The following is a 20958-nucleotide window of genomic DNA, read 5'->3' on the forward strand; positions in this document are numbered from 1 at the left end:
TCTTTCCTGAAGTCCCCAAATGGCTTTCCATTCAAGCTGAAAGTGCAGTTCTTTGTTTTCATCTGCCCTCCTTTTTTTTCTTGAGGGAAGCAGCCAATTTTTACTTTGTTTTTACCCTCTCTATATATAGACAGAGTATGTGCAGTAGGCACTCAAAAACTTATTTGTTAAATGAAAATAATACTGTTCCCTACTTATATCCTTGGCAGATAATTAGTTCTGGGTAGACTTGCCATTTTCACTCAAGATTAATTTCTAATCTAGCCTATCAGGAAGGGTTTAGCATAAGAACAAAAGTGCCCAGCAATCCCCAGATAAAAGCAATGGTAATGAGAAAGAAGCTTTTTGAGTATCTGAACTACTTGCAAAGGTTATGCCACAGATTTAAATGGCTGTTATTTATATATTTCCTTATGCTTGCCACCAGTCTAGAATTAGTAGTAAGCATAGCATGTTCTGAAAATTGACATTTAGCAGCTATAGCTGATGCCATCTGTTATTGTGGAGGCGAAAGTAATGACTCAGCCTGTATTTGTCATTACCTGATCATTTTCTGAGCTAGTGCTAGTCTGTATTGTAATGCCTTAAATTCACTGTGTTCAAAATGCAATTCATCATCTACCAGTCAATAACTGCTTCTCCTATATTCTCTGTTTTTCTACATAGACTCTATTGAATCTTCTCATCTAAGATAGAAATCTGGGCATCATCTTGAACTTCTTCCTCTCCTTCATTTTCCACATCCAATTGGAGATTAAATCTACCTTAGAAACATCTTTTGATTTTTTTTTTTAAGTAGACTCTACCTGTAGACATGGGGCTTGAATTCATGACCCTGAAATCAAGAGTTGCATGCTCTACCAACTGAGCCAGCCAAGTACCCCACTTTGGATTTTTAAAAAAAATTTTAATGTTTTTGTTTTTGAGAGAGAGAGAGAGAGAGAGAGAGAGAGAACAAGCAGGGGAGGGGCAGAGGGAGAGGGAGTCACAGAATCCAAAGCAGGCTCCAGGCTCCGAGCTGTCAGCACAGAGCCTGATGTGGGGCTCATGAGATCATGACCTGAGCTAAAGTCGGACGCTCAACTGACTGAGCCACCCAGGCACCCTGAATTTTTTTAATGTTTATTTATGTTTGAGATAAATAAATGAAAACTCACAGTGTGTGTGAGTTGGGGGAGGGGCAGAGAGAGAGGGAGACAGAAGCTCTGAAGCAGGTTCTGTGCTGACAGCAGAAAGCCCGATGTGGGGCTCAAACTCACAAACCGTGAGATCATAACCCGAACCAAAGTCAGATGCTTAACTGACTGAGCCACTCAGGCACCCCATCTTTTGATATTTTGATACATACTTCCAGTTATAAAATAGAAAAGTCATGGGGGTGTAATGTACAGCATGGTGGTGACTATAGTTAATAATACCATATTGTATATTTGAAAGTTAAAAAAGAAACATCTTTTGAATCGTCTCCGTCTTGTTTATCTCTGTTGCTTTCATGCATGCCTTTTAACATTTACAGCCTCTAATAATATTAATAGCCTTTTTTTTAATTTGCCTATTCCTCTGTGCCCATTACTGCAGTCTGTGATCTTTCTAAAATGCACATTGAATCATGTAGCTCCTCTGATAAATCTTCTGAAGTATTCTTCATACATTTATTATGAAGTCTGACCCCTAGAAAGTACACAAGGCTTTTCCTGATCGAGTTCCACTCTCCCTCTTCAGCTTCACCTGTCACTATCTCATAGACCCTTTAGGCGTCAGGTAAAACCAGATTACTTACCTTTTCCAGTAAAATTTGTATTCCTCCTTCTACCAAGAATGTCCTTCACTGAATACATTTCAAGAAAATTGCTATTTATTATTTAAGAGCTAATTTAAATTATCTTCATTTGGTAACCTTTCCTGACTGTTGCTCTCCTCCATTTTCCTGTACCTTCATGTAGATTTAGAAGCGTCCCTTCTCTGTCCTTAATTATACCCATATATATTCCTCTGTTAATAGAACTTCACATCGTGTTGCTATTTTATATAGTCTATTTCTTCACTTGACTATGAACTTTTTTAAGCCAGAGATTTTGATTTATTCGTGTTTATCCCTAGTCATCTACATATGTGTTCAGTTTCTTGTACTTTGATTGACTGTAAGAATGAATGAGTGAATTAATGAATGAATTTGAGCTCTATGTGATTTGAAGCAATGCTTCCTTTTTAGGATTTTACTTTCACAGGAGGGAAATGAGACATGAACATGAAATTACAAAGATTTATACATAAAACATACTTAATGGTCTTTAAATGCTAACAGTTTTGTTTTTCAAAAACAGAAATACGTTTTTAAATTAAAAGGCTTATTGTTTCCTTTTTCCTTTTAGGGTGATGTTCACCAGGCACTAATTGTTATTCAGAAGGGTGTTGAATTATGTTTTCCTGAAAATAAAACCCCAACCGAGAGTAAGAACATGTTAATCCATGGTCGAGCTATGCTGCTAGTGGGCCGATTTATGGAAGAAACAGCTAACTTTGAAAGCAATGCAGTTATGAAAAAATATAAGGCAAGTATATGTATAATGCAGTTTCATTAAGAGTTCAGTCTTTTTTTGTTTTTGCAAATGGATAAAATGATTTTAAAGTCTATATGGAAAAACACATGTATAAAAATACCCAGGAAACTTTTTGACTTTTTAGTAGTGTAGATAGCATAAGAAGAATTATCATGAAGCAAATACACTCAAGAAACCATCACCCAGGTCAAGAAATAGAATATTATTAGTACTCTATGACCCACCCTTTCACCCTCCTAAAGGTAATCACATTGCATCCTGCAATTTTTTGAACAAACACAATGTATACCTTCCTTACTAAGTATTAAGCTTTACATTGGTGGTATTATGAGAGAGCTACTTCCCAATAACCCATGAATCAAAGAAGAAATTGCAGTGGAAATTTAAAAATTATCTATAATAATAAACTAAATGATAATAAAAATACAACCTATCAAAACCTATAGGATTGGGGGGGCACATGGCTGGCTTAGTTGGAAGAGCATTTTTTTTTTTTTAAGTTTATTTATTTATTGTGAGAACAAGAGGTGGGAGAGCACAAGCAGGGTGTAGGGGCAGAGAGAGAAGCCCAAGCATTTTCTAATCCTGAAATTTTTTAAACCTGAAAATTTTTGTATATTTCCTTCATTCTCTTTGCTTCAGTGACTACATGGGGAAGGGACACTGGCAGCCTCGTCCCTGTGGCTGGTTGGGCATATGAATCCAGCATTTGTTCCATACATCTAGTCATGTCATTCTCTCCTCTATCCACAGGCAGGTTGCCATCTATAAATTTTCAAGAATAGATTCAGGGTAAACTCAAGATTTAAGGTTCCTGGTTCAAACTATGTTCTCAAACTTGCTTGAATTAAGAGTGGAACTTCATTTAAAAGGTGTTTTTTTTTTTGTTTTGTTTTGTTTTTTTGTAGTCAGCCATCCTATGTATTTTCCATCACATTTCAAATAATGTTATTTTAAAATAAATACACAAGGCAGGAAAAGGGAAATGAAATGATATAGGGGACAAAGTAAGAGTGACCAGAAAGGTTGGAAAAAACTTGGAAGATTGTGGCCTCACAGAAGTCAAGGGAGAAAGTGTTTCCAAGAGGAAATGGTGAGGACAACAGAAACAGATGCTGAAGAGAGTTCAAATGAGACCAGAATTGGAAAGGATCTTTTAGATTTAAGGATCTGCTTTAGTGGAATACTGAAGACTGAAACCGTGAAGAAACAGTTTGAGGAGTGTGTGACGTGAATTCTTAGAAACCAGATTATGAAGTTGAGAGGGAGGGCAATTATCTGTGACAGATCTTGGAGAAAAATAAGATGTAATTTTTTTTTTTTTTTAGCCATATTTTTATGCTTTTAAACCCTGTCCTCCTCAGGGCTTTGATATTCTCCTTTCACTGAGATTTTTTTTAATAAAAAAATATATATGCACACATTCATAAAACACTTTAATCCATCTGGAAATTATTTTGATATATCATATAAAGTGGCAATGTAAATGGAGTTTTCTTTTCCTAAATAGCTGATTATTCTGACACTATTTCATGTTGGCCAGTGGACAACCCACCAGAACCAACCAGCTATCCTAAGAAAACCTTTTTAAGAAAACAGCTATTCTTTATCCAAATCAAAGAATCATTGTTCCTTTGACTTTGCTCTGCCTCCATGTGGGTCTCATACTTTTGATCCCTAATCATCTATTCATACTTTATTTCCCAGCATAGTTTGGGGGTTTCTTATGTGAACATCTGGTATTCTCTTTTACAGGATGTGACCTTGTTCCTGCCAGAGTGGGAAGATGGGCATTTTTATCTTGCCAAGTACTATGACAAATTGATGCCCATGGTCACAGATAACAAGATGGAAAAGCAGGGTGATCTCATTCGGTATATAGTTCTTCATTTTGGCAGGTAAGTGTGAGAACTGTATGTGTGCTGATTAAATATGTCAGAGTGCCTCTTTTATCACAGATCTTAATGTGTTCAGGACGTTTTCTGTTTCACCACTGATTCAGTCTTTAACCTTAGATAAGATATGTTTTTTCTTTGTATCATTCTTTCTTCCTTTTAAAAACTAAACTTTATTAGTGGAAAAAGTAGTGTGTGTGTATGTGTGTGTGTGTACATTTTTTTTTAATTCAGCAGTGCCAGTATTATACAATGAAAATTAAGTGCCCTTCCCATTCCAGACCCTCAGCTTCTGAGTCTCCCTCCCTAGAATTTTAGAAGACTCTTAATGTAATATATTTAGTGGTTATAATTAATTACCAATGGAATGTCTCCTTCCTGCCCATTCTGCTAAGAAATACATATGAAAATCATTTTGACATTAGACTTGTAGGAAGAGCTTATCTCTTAGACTAGATAACAGGTGAAATATAACTTGATTTTATATATATCATTGTATTATAATCAAATAGTGTATTGTCTCATGCCTACTGTTTATATTTTCACATATTATTTCCTAAGAAGTAATAATGGCATTCCATTCATTCTTCTTGGCATAGGCAATGTGGAGCTTAGTGAAGAATATAGTAACAAAAAGAGATAAGGGAGTCGAAGATAACCTCTACTAAGAAGAAATACTGACAACATAATTTTTGTCAGAAGGCTATGCAAAATTCAAGTGGTAGTTTAAGTCTTTACATTTTAATCTACATAATGTAAAAAAAGAGCACTGTGTTAATAACGTTTTTTTTCTGTAAAATTGCAGATCTCTACAATATGGGAACCAATTCATATATCAGTCAATGCCACGAATGTTATCACTATGGCTTGATTTTGGTGCTAAGGCATATGAATGGGAAAAAGGTATAATTTTTTTATGTAAAAATTTCAAGGGATAAGAATTTTAGCTTTAGCATAAAGTCACATTTGGCTTGGCAATCTAACTTACAAAAAGCTAGAAATAAATTTGATAATTAAGATTGCATGTAAGTGTAAGAAACTAAAGTTAAGAAAAGAGGAAATGCGTGGACTTAGTTGTTAGTCCATGGACTAAACGCATGGACTTAGTTGTTGCAGTTCACAGCCTGCAAATGAGAATCTTCTCATTCGTTCAACAACCCAACACATATTGAGAGGAACTAGTTTAAACCAAATAAGTTATCCTAAAAATTATAATGAACTGTGGCTTGTTCTGTGTTTCTAGTGAAAATTAATTGCCCTTGAGTTTTTCAGTGACCCTGAATATTTTAACTGTTTTTTCTTCACTGTTTTTTTTAACTTTGTTTTTTTCCAGCTGGCCGTTCTGATCGTGTACAAATGAGAAATGATTTAGCTAAAATAAACAAGGTTATTACAGAGCACACAAATCACTTAGCACCGTATCAGTTTTTGACTGCTTTTTCACAGTTGATCTCCCGAATTTGTCATTCTCACGATGAAGTTTTTGTTGTCTTGATGGAAATTATAGCCAAAGTGTTTCTGGCCTATCCTCAACAAGCAATGTGGATGATGACAGCTGTGTCAAAGGTAATATAATAGTCACTACAGTGTCATTTTCCATTTTATATGGCATTGATTATTTAATGTTAATATGAAGATGTAAGTTCCATTGTTTCTTTCTTAGATTAGTAGTAAAACATTGATTTTAAATACTTGAAAAAAGAGAAAGTAAAGCATTATATGTCATTTTAAAGTTCAGGAATATGTACCATATCAAATGAAAGGACAGGTACGTTAAGGTCAAAGAATTCAGCATCCTGTTTCTCTATGAAGTCTAATAAACTTTAGTGCATGGTATAAAAATGGTAGCCTACTTTTTTCGAAGTGTTTTATCTGAAGTACCTAAACTTTTAATAATAGAAAAGCTTTATTGCATTATTAATAAGCATTTATAAGGTGGCAAATATATTTAATTATAAATATTTTGGAGAATTTGGAAAATACACAGAGATCTAAAAAGGAAAACTAAAATTCACTAATTCTACCATTAATATTCTTCCGTATTTTTGTATGTATATTTTCTGTGCATATTTTAATGCTAAATTTGGATTATAGAGATAGAGAATTTGATATTTTTCACCTACAATTGTTACCATAAGCATGTTCATATGAATTCAATATTCTTTGAAGACGCAGTTTTAATAATTATATAAAATTCTATAGTAATTTATTTTCTGTAATTTATTTAACTGTTGGTTTTCCATAGTTTTACTCTTGTAATACATCTAGACACATCTGTATTCTCATTTCTGATTATTCTACCAGGATAAATTCTAAGAATGGAATTCATAAGATAACAGCATTTTTATGGCTGTTGAAAGCATTGCCGAATTGATTACCAGGAAATTTGAATAGTATAAATTATCATCATCATCATGAATACTTTTTAAGTTGATTTGTGTCAAAATTTTGTTATTTTTTTAAAATCTTTTATAAAACTACATTTAATTTTTTTTATGACAGTCTTCTTATCCCATGCGTGTGAACAGATGCAAGGAAATCCTAAATAAAGCTATTCATATGAAAAAATCCTTAGAAAAGTTTGTTGGAGATGCAACTCGCCTAACAGATAAGCTTCTAGAATTGTGCAATAAACCGGTATGATCATAAATCTCACTACTTATAGACCAGTACTGGATAATTTATACAAAACTTCTGTATGATTTTAGCTGGTTGTCTTTCATTTGATTAGTTAAGTGAAAATTCTAACAAATGAGTGTACACATACATCAAAATTCATCAGATTGTGTACTTAACCTCAATAAAGCTGTTTTTAAATTTTCTAACCTGTCCCTCTCTCAGATATACTCAAAAATTTCTAAAAGCTCTTTTTAATGTAGATTATTCAGAGAGTAAATTATCCATATCTATTAGAAATAATTTAAGTAGAAGGATATGAAATAGGCTCTAAAAATATAAATATATAAAATACTCATAGTTATCTCTGTTATTATTTTGTGTCATATCTTTAAAGTTTCAAAACTTACATGTTAACCTACAGATATGAGAGGAAAGAAGATTGGAGTTTTGATTTTCATTTCATTTCATTCTTTCAGTACACATTTATTTCATTGCCTCTGAGGGAACAGGCACTATGCTGAAACAAAGATAAATAAGACATGTTCTGCTGCCTTGAGGAGTTGATAGAATCATAGGGAAGAAAGGAGATGATTATCATCTAGTTTAATGACTACTTTTTTCACTATATTTCTGTAATGAACATGCTTAAGGGGTAACCCACTCTTTTACCCAAGGAATTGGAAAAGTACCCTAAAGAATACCTAGAAAAGGTAAAAGTAGGGAATGAGGATAGTTATAAGGAGGGAGAAAGAGACTCTTTATAAGTAAATAGCTAGATTTCACTTTACATACATATTCAGTCTATTCGCTCTTTATAGATAAGAAAATACAGACTATTCTATGTCTCACCTTCCCTTCATCAATAAACACCTTGAAAGAAAAATATGTTTTTGCTATCTGCATTAGTCCTATTTGACCTTTGATGTACTTGGCATTATCAAAGACAGTGTTATGATAATGGTAAACATTTACTATGCACTGGCACTTTTCTAAATGCTACACATGTATAAGTTTTCAGTTCTTTATCTGAAATTTTTGTAGCCAGCTACATTTAGGAATTCAGAATTTTTCACATTTTTAAAGGTAATGCAGTGTATGTACTTAATATTGAGTATCCCTACTGCAGTTATTCTGTTAAAATGTCCCATAATCGGTTACATAACTGTTTCTGCAGTAAAACATACTAATCTTTGTTCTAAGTGAGAAGTTCAGGTATCATTTTGCTGCCAAATGAGATTTAGTACTGAATAAAAGGTTTGATTTACACAACTTTTTGGATTTTGTAATAGGGGATAATAGACTATATGCCTCTATTATCTCCTTTAGTCATTAAACAGCCCTGTGGTATAGGTACTATTACTGATGCAGTGAAAGAATACAGAGTAGGTAAAATGAGATGTATAAAAAATTTTTAGAAAACCACTGACTGCTTAACCATTGTGATTAAAATACTGTAGAAATGGAATTTTTGTTTTGGTTGAAATTAAGCATTCTACAATTCAAGGTAAACACAGAGTAATTAAAACGTACTGTTTTTTTCCCCCAGGTGGATGGAAGTAGTTCTACATTAAGTATGAGCACTCATTTTAAAATGCTTAAAAAGCTGGTAGAAGAACCAACATTTAGTGAAATCCTCATTCCTTTACAGTCAGTCATGATACCTACTCTTCCATCAATTCCGGGTGCTCATGCCAACCACGAGCCATTTCCTGGGCATTGGGCCTATATTGCCAGCTTTGATGATACGGTAAACTTCAATGTTACATAACTAACTACAATTTTAAAATTTAGTGAAGTTAGAAACGGCAAAGTAAGTTTAGAGGTGTCTTTCTCAGAAAGTAAGTAAATTGTATTTACAAAGAAAAAAATGATTAGAAGTACAGAAAAGTAAAACTTTATACCAGTGGGACAAAATTAAATGTTAAAAATGTTCCCAAGATCTATGACCCACAAAAATATCCATATGGAGAAGACTGGTACTTTTCTAATGTGTATTATGATGAACAAGAGCCATGCATCTTAAATAGCATACTAGGGGAGATGGTTCCTTCAGAATTTTTAGCTTTTTATGTCCTCCCTTGAACACATTTTCTCTTCTCAACTTTTCTAGTACATATTGCTAACATTACATGTCTTTTTCTAATCATGTGCTACCTTTGTTTCGTCAGCTTTTCAATCATATACATTTTATCTTCCCTTGTGCATTGTAAGATATACACACACAATATTTAGACTTATTTTCCTTTTAATCATGTATAACCCCTAGGACAGTGTCCTTAAAAAAATGATTGAGTATTTTGATTTTTTAGATGTTCATATTGTTTTAGTTTGAGTATAATTTTTATTTTCCACAATTTGACTTTTCCATACTTTCTTTTGTCCTAAAAATGGAGAAAAAAATGAGAACAAAATATAGTTTTTGTTTATACTTTGGAAGGACACAAAATTCAGCTAAGAAGAACTTGATTTTTTTTTTGAAGTATAATATGTAACTATAAATGTAACTTTTATTTTTTATTTTATTTTAATGTTCATTTATTTTTGAGAGAGAGAGCAAGAGAGAGCTGCATGTGTGTGAGTGGGGGGGGAGGAGCAGAGAGAGAAGGAGACACAGAATCCAAAGCAGGCTCCAGGCTCTGAGCTGTCAGCACAGAGCCTGATGCAGGGCTCGAACCCACAAACCACGAGATCGTGACTCGAGCCAAAGCTGGGTGCTTAACTGACTGAGCCACCTAGGTACCTAAATATATGACTATTTTAAAGAAATGGTACTAGAGCATTTCTAAGTGAATTTTTTTTAATGTTTATTTAATTTTCAGGGAGAGAATGGGTGAGTGGCAGAGAGAGGGTGGGGATAGAGGATCCGAAGGGGGCTTTGTACTGACAGTAGAGAGGCCAACATAGGGCTCACATGCTTGCACTCATGAACCATGAGATCATGATCTGAGCCGATTTCAGATGCTCAACTGACTGAGCCATCCAGGCGCCCCCTAAGTAAATACTTTTCATAACTGTGTTTGTTCCAGCAAGTCTATAGATCAAAACATTTAATTGCTTCATAGCCAGATACTAAACCATATAATGAAATCATTCTTACTTATAATCAGGTTTTGTTTTTAACTTAAGAATAATACTCAGCTTATTGACTCACCTTATTAGGTAGACTTGATTTTGGAAAGAGTTTCTTTTTTCAAAAATCAAGTAACATTTAATTGATAATCATTTCTTACCCTAAAGACATTTAGGGGCACCTGGGTGGCTCAGTTGGTTTAGCGTCCGACTTCGGCTCAGGTCATGATCTCACTGCTCGTGAGTTTGAGCCCTGCATCGTGCTCTGTGCTGACCGATTAGAGCCTGGACCCTGCTTCGGATTCTGTGTCTCCCTCTCTCTCTCTCTCTACCCGTCCCCTGCTTGTGCTCTGTCTTTTCCCTCTCTCAAAAATAAATAAACATTAAAAATAAAATTTAAAAACCGTGCCTACAGCTCTGAAGACAGGCTCTGAAAAATGTTTCAAAAGTCATTTAAACATTGTGACTGTTCTGAAGAGAATACCTAAGTTTAGATGTATAAGCAGTTACATTACTGATAAAGTAATCCTTTTACTTTATATCCACTCCTAATGGGTGAAAGTGGGTCTCTATTCATGGGCAACCCATTCTTTTCATAGATGATAGGTGATTACGATCAAAGACATCTTTAAAGGGGCACCTGGGTGGCTCAGTTTGTTAAGCGTCTGACTTCATCTCAGGTCATGATCTCGCATTTCGTGGGTTTGAGACCCATGTCAGGCTCTGTACTGACATCTCGGAACCTGGAGCCTGCTTCGGATTCTGTGTCTCCCTCCCTTTCTGCCCCTCCCCTGCTCATGCTCTGTCTCTCTCAAAAATAAATAAACATTAAAAAAAAAAGAAATCATTAAAATAATAAACTTACTACACAATATAGGTTATTATATTCTTTTTGTTAGGTAGCACAATTTTTAAATATAAAAGTTTAAATGGGGGTGCCAGGGTGGCTCAGTTGGTTAAGCGGCAGACTCTTGACTTCGGCTCAGGTCATGATCTCATGGTCCTGAGATTGAGCCCTGCATCAGGTGCGCGTACGCACTCTCTCCCTCCCTCCCTCTTTCTCTCTCTCTTTCTCTTTTTCTATTGTTCCCCCTCTCCCTCTGCCCCTCTCCCCTACTAACACACACTCTCTCTCAAAAAAAATAAAAAATAAAAAATTTAAAGAATCTTGACCTTAACTTCTATATAATTCATCATCTTTTAGGTGGAAATTCTTGCATCCCTTCAGAAACCAAAGAAGATCTCTTTAAAAGGATCAGATGGAAAGTTCTACATCATGATGTGTAAGCCTAAAGATGACCTGAGAAAGGATTGTAGACTGATGGAATTTAATTCCTTGATTAATAAGGTTTGGAGATAGTTTGCTTTAATTTTAGAATTACAGTAATTACTATCATTGTGATAGGAACTTTCAGTATGCAAATAGATCATTCTTTTTTTTTTTAATTTTTTTTAACGTTTATTTATTTTTGAGACAGAGAGAGACAGAGCATGAACGGGGGAGGGTCAGAGAGAGGGAGACACAGAATCTGAAACAGGCTCCAGGCTCTGAGCTGTCAGCACAGAGCCCGACGTGGGGCTCGAACTCACGGACCGCGAGATCATGACCTGAGCCGAAGTCGGCCGCTTAACCAACTGAGCCACCCAGACGCCCCAGATCATTCTTAAAAAGAGAATGAAATGTACTACCTTTTTTGTTTTCACTTAATTTTTTTTAATTGGGATAAAATTTACCGTTTTAACCATTTTGAACTGTTCAGTTAGTGACATTAAGTACATACACATTGTTGTGCAACCATCCCCACCATCCCTCTCCAGAACTTTGCCATCTTTTCATACCAAAACTCTGTATCCAGTAAACAATAACTCCTCATTCCTCTTCCTCCCCAGCCTCTGGTAACCACCATTCTACTTTCTATCTCTATGAATTTGACTACTCTAGGTACCTTGTAGAAGTGGAATCATATAGTTTTGGGCCTTTTTTACCGGCTTTTTCACTTGGTATTGTCTTCAGGTTTTATCCATGTTACAATGTGTCAGAATTTTTTTCCCTTATAAGGCTGAATAATATACCATTGTATGTGTATATTGCATTTTGTTTATTCATTCATCTATCAAGGGACACTTAGAATGTTTCTACCTTTTGCTATTGTGAATAATGCTGCCATGAACATAGGTATATAAATAACTCTGAATTCCTGCATTCAGTCTTTTGAGTGTGTATACAGAAGTGGAATTGCTGGGTTCATGTAACTTTTTAAAAAATTAGATTACCTTTATTATGTTGAGAAAAATGTGTAAGACCTGTTAATGAGGAAAAATATTTTCTATTGAATGCTTTTTTTTTAATGTTTATTACGTTTTTTGAGAGAGAGAGAGAGAGAGAGAGCGAGCACAAGTACAGGAGGGGCAGAGAGAGAGGGAGAGACAGAATCTGAAGTAGGCTCCAGGCTCCAAGCTGTCAGCACAGAGCCCAACACAGGGCTTGAACTCACAAACAGCGAGATCATAACCTGAGTTGAAGTCAGATGCTTAATCGAGTGAGCCACCCAATCGCCCTTCCCAAACATTTTAAATAAATTTTTTAAAAAGTCCTTCATTTCATATTGCCTTTGAAATGGGCTTTTAATGTGGTATAAAGTTTTGTTTTGTTTTTTTAATATTCTTATTTATTTTTGAGAGATAGCATGAGCAGGGAAGGGTCAGAGAAGGAGGGAGCCACAGAGTCCAAAGCAGGGTCCAGGCTCCGAGCTGTCAGCACAGAGCCCGATGTGGGACTTGAAATCGGGAACCGTGAGATCATGACCTGAGCCGAAGTCGGACGCTCAATCGACTGAGCCACCCAGGCGCCCCTAAAAAACTTTTTTTAAATGTTTGGTAAATTGGTAACTTAATTCACTGACTGTTAAACCAATTAGTATGTTCATCCGAAGCTCCCTTGAGTGTTTTTCTGGTTAGGAGTATTAGATGGCCTGGCTTTAGTTTATAAATGTATCTTTTTCAGTTTTGTTACTGATTAATTTATTTCGTTACTGTTCTCCTCATTGCCATGGTCAGATACAGTACCGGATTTTCAAAAACTACAGTCTGTGTTTGTCTAGGAGACCACAAACTGATCTTTACATGTAAATTCTAATACTATACTGTTTGGCTGACATTTATGTAGCCTACTTATTCCTGGCATTTAAAATATGTTTTTGGTTAGTGGTTGTGCTTTTGAATTGGACAAATTGCAATTATACTTATATGCTTAGTCTGTTTGTGTCCTACAGTTCCAGAATTAAACAAAATACTGTTTATCCTTTCCTAAATTAATTCAGAATTAATCAAATGAGATGTAAAAAGCTTTCTTCTGCTAGGAGATAGTTTTTCAAATGAAGCTGTAATATCAAGCTGCAAGAATAAAAATAAAATTTTTATACAATATATAAAATAAAAATTTTAAGGACATCATAAAACTCATACTTTTTTGTTTATAAATTTTTGAGATAATCAAAATTAAATAGCAGTCTTTGTACCTAAGGACTTAACATTTCAGTAATATCTATAAAGCAATAAACAGTGAAAGAACATTTTGTCATTGAATATACAACTTTAATACTTTCAACACAGTATTCTCACGTTAATAATTAAAAAAGTGAATGGGTTGCCCATGAATAGTGAATAATTCTCAGTGAATAATTAAAAAAGAGGGACTTGCCCAAGGCATTTTTAATGATTTGGAAAAAGAGGATGGATACTATCCTAGTAGTATCCTTTCCTACCATTCTGAAGAATTATTCATCTATACCACAGAGTAAACTTTCACTGACATTCTTTTGCTATGAAATGAATAATTTTTAGATATATTTGACATGACATGTAGAATTCTGAATTTTTAAGTTTATGTGTTGTTGTTTTTTTTTAATAGTGCTTGAGAAAAGATGCAGAATCTCGCAGAAGAGAACTTCATATCCGAACATACGCAGTTATTCCCCTGAATGATGAATGTGGGATTATTGAATGGGTTAACAACACTGCTGGCTTGAGACCTATTCTGACCAAACTATATAAGGAAAAGGGTACTAAAATGAATTCTTAAAGTACAAATATATAATGAGTATAAAATCTAACATGTATAATTGTTATTAACATATCTCATTGTACCTCTTTTTTAATAAGCCATAGTAGAATTTCTAGGTCAAATGATAGTCTATATACAGAAGTACTAAGGTGTTTGTCTTTACACCTTCCTTCTCTATCTTTAGCCCGAAAAATTTGATGTAGCTTACAAAAATGTACATGAAAATTTGTTTTTCACAGAGGTTTTGGTTAGCAATTCTGAAACTACTTTACATGTATACTCAACTTTATTTTTTATTTATTTATTTTTAATGTTTATTTATTTTTGAGAGAGAAAGAGAGAGCATGAGCAGGGGAGGGACAGAGACTGAGGGAGATGCAGAATCAGAAGTAGGCTCCAGGCTCTGAGCTGTCAGCACAGAGCCTGACACAGAGCTCGAACCCATGAGCTGTGAGATCATGACTTGAGCTGAAGTTGGATGCCTAACCGGCTGAGCCACCCAAGCACCCCTGTATACTCAACTTTAGCAAATAAATAAATATATTGTGGATAATGAGAGCTAGTTTTCTTCCACTGTCAGAGGAAGAAAAGGAGAAAGAAGGTTTGAATAAAGCCAAAAGTATTAGATTGGAATTAGAGACTCCAACTGGCCAAGCCTCAGATAATTTGAGCAAGAAAATAAATAATGATAGTATAGATTATAACTCATGGAATAAAATTGACATGAGTCCACACTGATGTAAATAAATGCTTCAATAAATAAGTAGGGAAGTAGGAACAGTTCTTCCTTACAATACATAATAGATCTTCCTTGTAGTTAATGAATGTAGAGGAAATTATGGAAATAGAAAATCACCAATTAGCAAGTACCACAATAATAATTATTGCAGGCAGCGATTATCAATGGATGTTGAAATTAATGGGCAAAAGGTTATTTGTAGGGTCTCAAAGTATCTCCCCATAAGCTACTTCTTAATTAAAAAGGAAGAAAAGTAGTAACTTTACAGTGGAGAAACAAAAATATGACTGGTTAGAACTCTTAAAAAATTTCAAGGTAATCAAAGACAAAGACAAAAATTACTCACATTTGAGGACATTAAGGAGATAATGACAGCTGAGTGTAATAAGGGATCCTGATTGGATCCTGGCCCAGACAAAGGATAGTAGTGGGACATTTGGTGAAATTTGATAAGGTCTAAAGGTTAGTTAATAATATTGTAACAATATTGAGTTCCTTAGGTAATTGTACTATTGTTATAAAAGATACAGACATTAAGAATAGCTAGATGAAGAACATATGGGATGATAGATGAAGTTATCAGAATAAGGTAGAAAATAAGTTATTCTCTTCCCTAGGGCCACTGTAACAAAGTGCTACAAACAACAGAAATGTATTCTTTCACAATTTGGGAATTGTGAATCCAAAATCTTGGTGTCAGTAGGGCCATCTCTCTGCAAGCTCTAGCAGAGAAACTTCCATGCATTTCTGTCAGCTTCTGCTCTCTTCAGCAATATTTGATGTTACTTAGCTTATAGACTAATCACTTTACTCGCTCTATTCTCCGTCATCGTACAGTGTTGTCCCTAAGTCTATATGTCTGTTTTCTTATACAGTATTTTATACACAGTCATAGTGTATTAAGGGCCCACCATAATGACCTCATCTTAACTTTATTATATGGGCAGCAACCCTACTTTCAATTAAGGTCACATTCACAGGTACCAGGGATTAGGACTTAAACACATTTTTTTAGGGTACAATTTAACCCATAACAGTAAGTAACATTTATAAGTTACTGTATCATTGTGCTAAGTATGTTATATGCCTTGTTTTTTATTGTTAAGTGATTATCCCTATTTTATGTACAGTACAGAGGTTAAGTAACTTCCCCACGTTCACAAAGCTGATAAGTTGCAGAGCTGAAACTCACACACTGGACTCTTATTCCAAGGAATTTACTATTGAATATTTTATTGGAAGGATGAAATAAAGTTTTAGTTATTGTTATTGGATTTTTTTTAATATTAAAAAAAACTTTTTCAAATACCGTGAACACATGGGAATTATGTAACATTTGAGACTGAAAACATCAAATCTCAAACTTATCCTTAAAACTTTGGCTCTGCCTTGTGTGTAAAAAGCACCAAACTGAGGTGCCTGAGTGGCTCAGTCAGTTGAGTATCTTACTCTTGATTGCAGCTCCAATCATGATCCCAGGGTTGTGGGACTGAGCCCTATATCAGGCTCTATGCTGAGCATGGAGCCTGATTGAGATATTTTCTCTCTCTCTCTCTCTCTCTCTCTCTCTTCCTCTCTCCCCACCTTTCCTTCTCACTGCCTCTCTCCCCTTTTCCCTCTGCCCCTATCCCCCATTCGTACTTTCTCTCTTAAAAAAAAAAAAGTATCTAAACCAAGGTGGGCCTGAAAGGCACTTTATAGACTGTAGTCATATCACCCATCTAATATAAGCTCACCAGTATATCAGAAGGAATATTTCTTGTTTTTCTCCAGATGATTTGCATTGTACAAGATTAGCTCAAGAATCAGCTATACTATGAATCTTACAGGCTAGCCTTCACACAGTAAATTATTTCAAAGCACCTTTGTAGGTTTTTAAATAATGATTCAGTGTGGACCTATACTACATGCTGATTAACAGAGAGATTAGTACAATTTTAGTGAGGACTACAGCATTTTACAATTCCAGGGGTACTCCTCACGTTGGATTTATTCTGAGTAATATCTTCTGGAATCAGTTGATTCCACATTAGTTTTAGTTGACATTTATTTTCATAAACAAGAAGCTTCACTTTGGGTAATTACAAGGGAACATACATAATGCGTTTTATTATTTTATTATAATATCAGAAGGTAAGTTTATGAAAAATTTTCCATTCTTTTAATTAACAATTTGAATAAAAATGGATGTTTTCTGTCCAATAAAAAAATTGCCCCTTATTTGGCTTGTGTGATTAATGAAAACCACTCTACCTTGTAGGAGTTTATATGACAGGAAAAGAACTTCGCCAGTGTATGCTACCAAAAGCCGCAGCTTTGTCTGAAAAACTCAAAGTATTCCAAGAATTTCTCCTACCCAGGCATCCTCCTGTTTTTCATGAGTGGTTTCTGAGGACATTCCCTGATCCTACATCATGGTAAATTAAACAGAAAATAATACATTATTATGGTTAGATGTTTTAAAAAATATCTTAGGGGTGCCTGTCTGGCTCAGTCACTAGAGTGTGTGATTGTTCTCGAGGTTGTGAGTTTGAGACCCACATTGGGGCTAGAGATTACTTAAAAAAATTTTTTTTTTAATTCTAAATTTAAAATTAAATCTAAATTAAATCAGTGGCATAAGGATATGTGATAGGCATTGTGTTTTCTTTAGGTACAGTAGCAGGTCAGCATACTGTCGTTCCACTGCAGTTATGTCAATGGTTGGTTATATCCTGGGGCTTGGAGACCGTCATGGTGAAAACATCCTCTTTGATTCTTTGACTGGTGAATGTGTACATGTGGATTTCAACTGTCTCTTCAATAAGGTAAGTGATGTGACTCATTCTAGTTAATTGTATGTTTTCTCCCAATTGCCTTTTTTAACAACTGTTCTTCCTAGATATACCCGTTGGTAGCAGTTATCATCACAGTTGAGTCACACTGAGAGTTTTTTTGACTGGTTTTGATCAGTGGATCCCAGAGTCCTCAGTAAAGCAACTTAGGATGAAGAGAACTCAAAAAAGTGATATAGGAAAACTAGCACTGAACTTGAAATCCAAAGATTCAAGTTCTGACTCAGTTCTTAATTATGTGATATGGGCAGATCAGTTCATTTTACTGAGACTCAGTTCTAAAGAGACAGTACTTTAATGTGATGGTTTCCAAACCTGGCAGCATATCAGAATCATCCAGGAATTTAAACAAAATACACAGATCTTGGCAGACATCCCAGAAAATTCTTTAGGTCCAGAGGGGCTTAAGAATAAATTAAGCTAGTTGGACTGAGGTCCCTCAGCCCCCCTCTAATTTTCCAGTGTCCTGGAAGGCATACTAGTAGATTAACCCCCTATTTTCATATCCCCAGTATTGATTGCCGTTTGCTGTCACAGGAACTAAGACAGGTTACAGATACAAATAAGATTAAATCAAAAGATAAACCACTGGTATTTGTTAAATCATATAAGAAACTGAGTCAATAAATTTGGGGATGAAAAGGCCCTATGAAAGGCAGGTTGAGAATGGTAGAAAATAAATGAACTGGACTTCATTATATTATATGTTGTATACTCTCATCAATATGAGCATCTAACATTTGGTTATTTCTTTTCCCTCCCTGCTTTAAAGTGAAACTCTTAAAAAAAAAAAAAAGAAAAATATGAGAATATTTGTTTTTATTCTATATTACTCAAGAAGGACATTAAGGAAGTTAATAAGAGATTAAATATTGAATGCATAAAAATTTCTCTATAGTAATATTCACTATAATAATTCAGTGATAGGTGAATCCATCCATCCGTTAGATCAAAGGTAGAGATGTAGGCTCCTTCATGATATAGGCCTTTAATGTGGTTACAAATATTTTTATATTTACATATTATAAAAATATAAATATTTTGAAGGTATCTCTGCACTTTGCTTAAAGAGTCTAGACTTGAAGTTCTAATTTTTTTTTGCACAAAGATTTTAAAATTCTAATACTACTTTTTAATAAAATGCCTTGTTTTAAGGGGGAAACCTTTGAAGTTCCAGAAATTGTTCCATTTCGGCTGACTCATAATATGGTTAATGGAATGGGTCCTATGGGAACAGAAGGTCTTTTTCGAAGAGCTTGTGAAGTTACAATGAGGCTGATGCGAGATCAAAGAGAGCCTTTAATGAGGTAATTATTTATGTTATGTAAACAATTTAACAGTAATCTTGAGTGTAATTATTGGTTCCTAAATATGTTTTTTAAATAATAGAAGCCACTTTGCATTGGTTGAAGTGAATTTTTTTATTTTATTGTATTGTATTTAAAAAAAATTTTTTTTTAATGTTTATTTATTGTTGAGAGACAGAGCATGAGCATGGGAGGGGAAGTGAGAGGGAAAGACACAGAATCCGAAGCAGGCTCCATGCTCTGAGCTGTCAGCACAGAGCCTGACATGGGGCTCAAACTCACAAACCGCAAGATATGACCTGAGCTGAAGTTGGATGCTCAACCAACTGAGCCACCCAGGTGCCCCGAAGTGAATTTTTTTAAATAAAGCTTTATTAAGGTATAACTTACAGTTCATTGCAGCATTATTTATAATAGCCAAGACATGGAAGCAACCTGAGTGTCCATTGATGGATGAATGGGTAAAAAAAGTCTGATGTATATGTGTATACACACACACACACACATACACACACACATATACATACACAGTGGAATATTATTCAGCCATAAAAAGAAGGAAATCTTGCCATTTGTGACAACATAGATAGACCTTGAAGGCATGTATGCCAAGTGAAAATAAGACAGAAGTGTATGAGATCACTTATATGTGGAGTCTTAAAAAGAAAAAAATAGAACTACCTTATGATCCACGAGCTGCACTACTAGGCACTTACAAAAGAATGCAAGAACACTAATCCAAAGAGATACATACACCTTGATGTCTATAGCAGCATTATTTCTAATAGCCAAGATAATGGAAGCAGCCCAAGTGTCTATTGATTGATGAATGGGTAAAGAAGATATGGTATAGTTTTCAACATAGTACTGGAAGTCCTAGCCTCAGCAATCAGACAACAAAAAGAAATAAAAGGCATACAAATTGACAAGCCAGACTTTCATTCTTCACAGGTGACATGATATTCTACATAGAAAACCCAAAAGACTTCACCAAAAAAACTGCTAGAACTGATATATGAATTCAGCAAAGTTGCAAGATATAAAATCAACGTACAGAAATCAGTTGCATTCTATATACCAATGAAGCAGCAGAAAGAGAAATCAAGGAATCGATCCCATTTACAATTGCACCAAAAACCATAAAATACCTAGGAATAAACCTAATTAAAGAGGTAAAAGATCTGTATGCTGAAAACTACAGAAAGCTTATGAAAGAAATTGAAAAAGATACAAGGAAATGGAAAAATATTCCATCCTCATGGATTGGAAGAATAAATATTGTTAAAATGTCTATATTACCCAAAGCAATCTACACATTCAATGCCATCCCTATCAAAATACCACCAGGATTCTTCACATAGCTAGAACAAACAATCCTAAAATTTGTATGGAACCACAAAAGACCCTGAATAGCCAAAGTAATGTTGAAAAAGAAAACCAAAGCTGGAGGCATCACAGTTCCAGACTTTAGCCTGGATTACATCAAGACAGTATGGTGTTGGCATAAAAATGGAGACCTAGATCAATGAAATAGAATAGAGAACCCAGAAATAGACCCACAAATGTATGGCCAGTGAATCTTCGACAAAGCAGGAAGAGTATCCAGTGGAAAAAAGACAGTCTCTTTAACAAATGGTGCTGGGAGAATTGGACAGTGACATTTAGAAGAATCAAACCGGACCACTTTCTTACACCATACATAAGAATAAATTCAAAATGGATGAAAGACCTAAATGTGAGACAGGAAACCATCAAAATCCTAGAGGAGAAAACAGGCAGAAACCTCTTTGACCTTGGCCACAGCACTTGTCTCCAGAGGCAAGGGAAATAAAAGCAAAAATCACCTATTGGGTCCTCGTCAAGATAAAAAC

The 20958-nt window shown here is 34.8% G+C and overlaps 1 protein-coding gene across 1 annotated transcript in view; it reads left to right on the forward strand.

The window, feature by feature from the left end:
- ATR (ATR serine/threonine kinase) overlaps positions 1-20958 on the forward strand; it is a 99785-nt gene that overhangs the window by 72000 nt on the left and 6827 nt on the right. The window contains exons 35-45 of the mRNA XM_049628717.1: positions 2373-2552; positions 4317-4459; positions 5262-5359; positions 5790-6022; positions 6959-7093; positions 8622-8822; positions 11349-11492; positions 14055-14205; positions 17207-17363; positions 17600-17753; positions 18936-19087. Coding sequence (XP_049484674.1) covers positions 2373-2552; positions 4317-4459; positions 5262-5359; positions 5790-6022; positions 6959-7093; positions 8622-8822; positions 11349-11492; positions 14055-14205; positions 17207-17363; positions 17600-17753; positions 18936-19087 — 1748 coding nt within the window. The remainder of the gene's footprint in view (positions 1-2372; positions 2553-4316; positions 4460-5261; positions 5360-5789; positions 6023-6958; positions 7094-8621; positions 8823-11348; positions 11493-14054; positions 14206-17206; positions 17364-17599; positions 17754-18935; positions 19088-20958) is intronic.

The sequence above is a fragment of the Panthera uncia genome, chromosome C2 (assembly GCF_023721935.1).
Source record: "Panthera uncia isolate 11264 chromosome C2, Puncia_PCG_1.0, whole genome shotgun sequence".
Taxonomy (NCBI): Eukaryota; Metazoa; Chordata; class Mammalia; order Carnivora; family Felidae; genus Panthera; species Panthera uncia.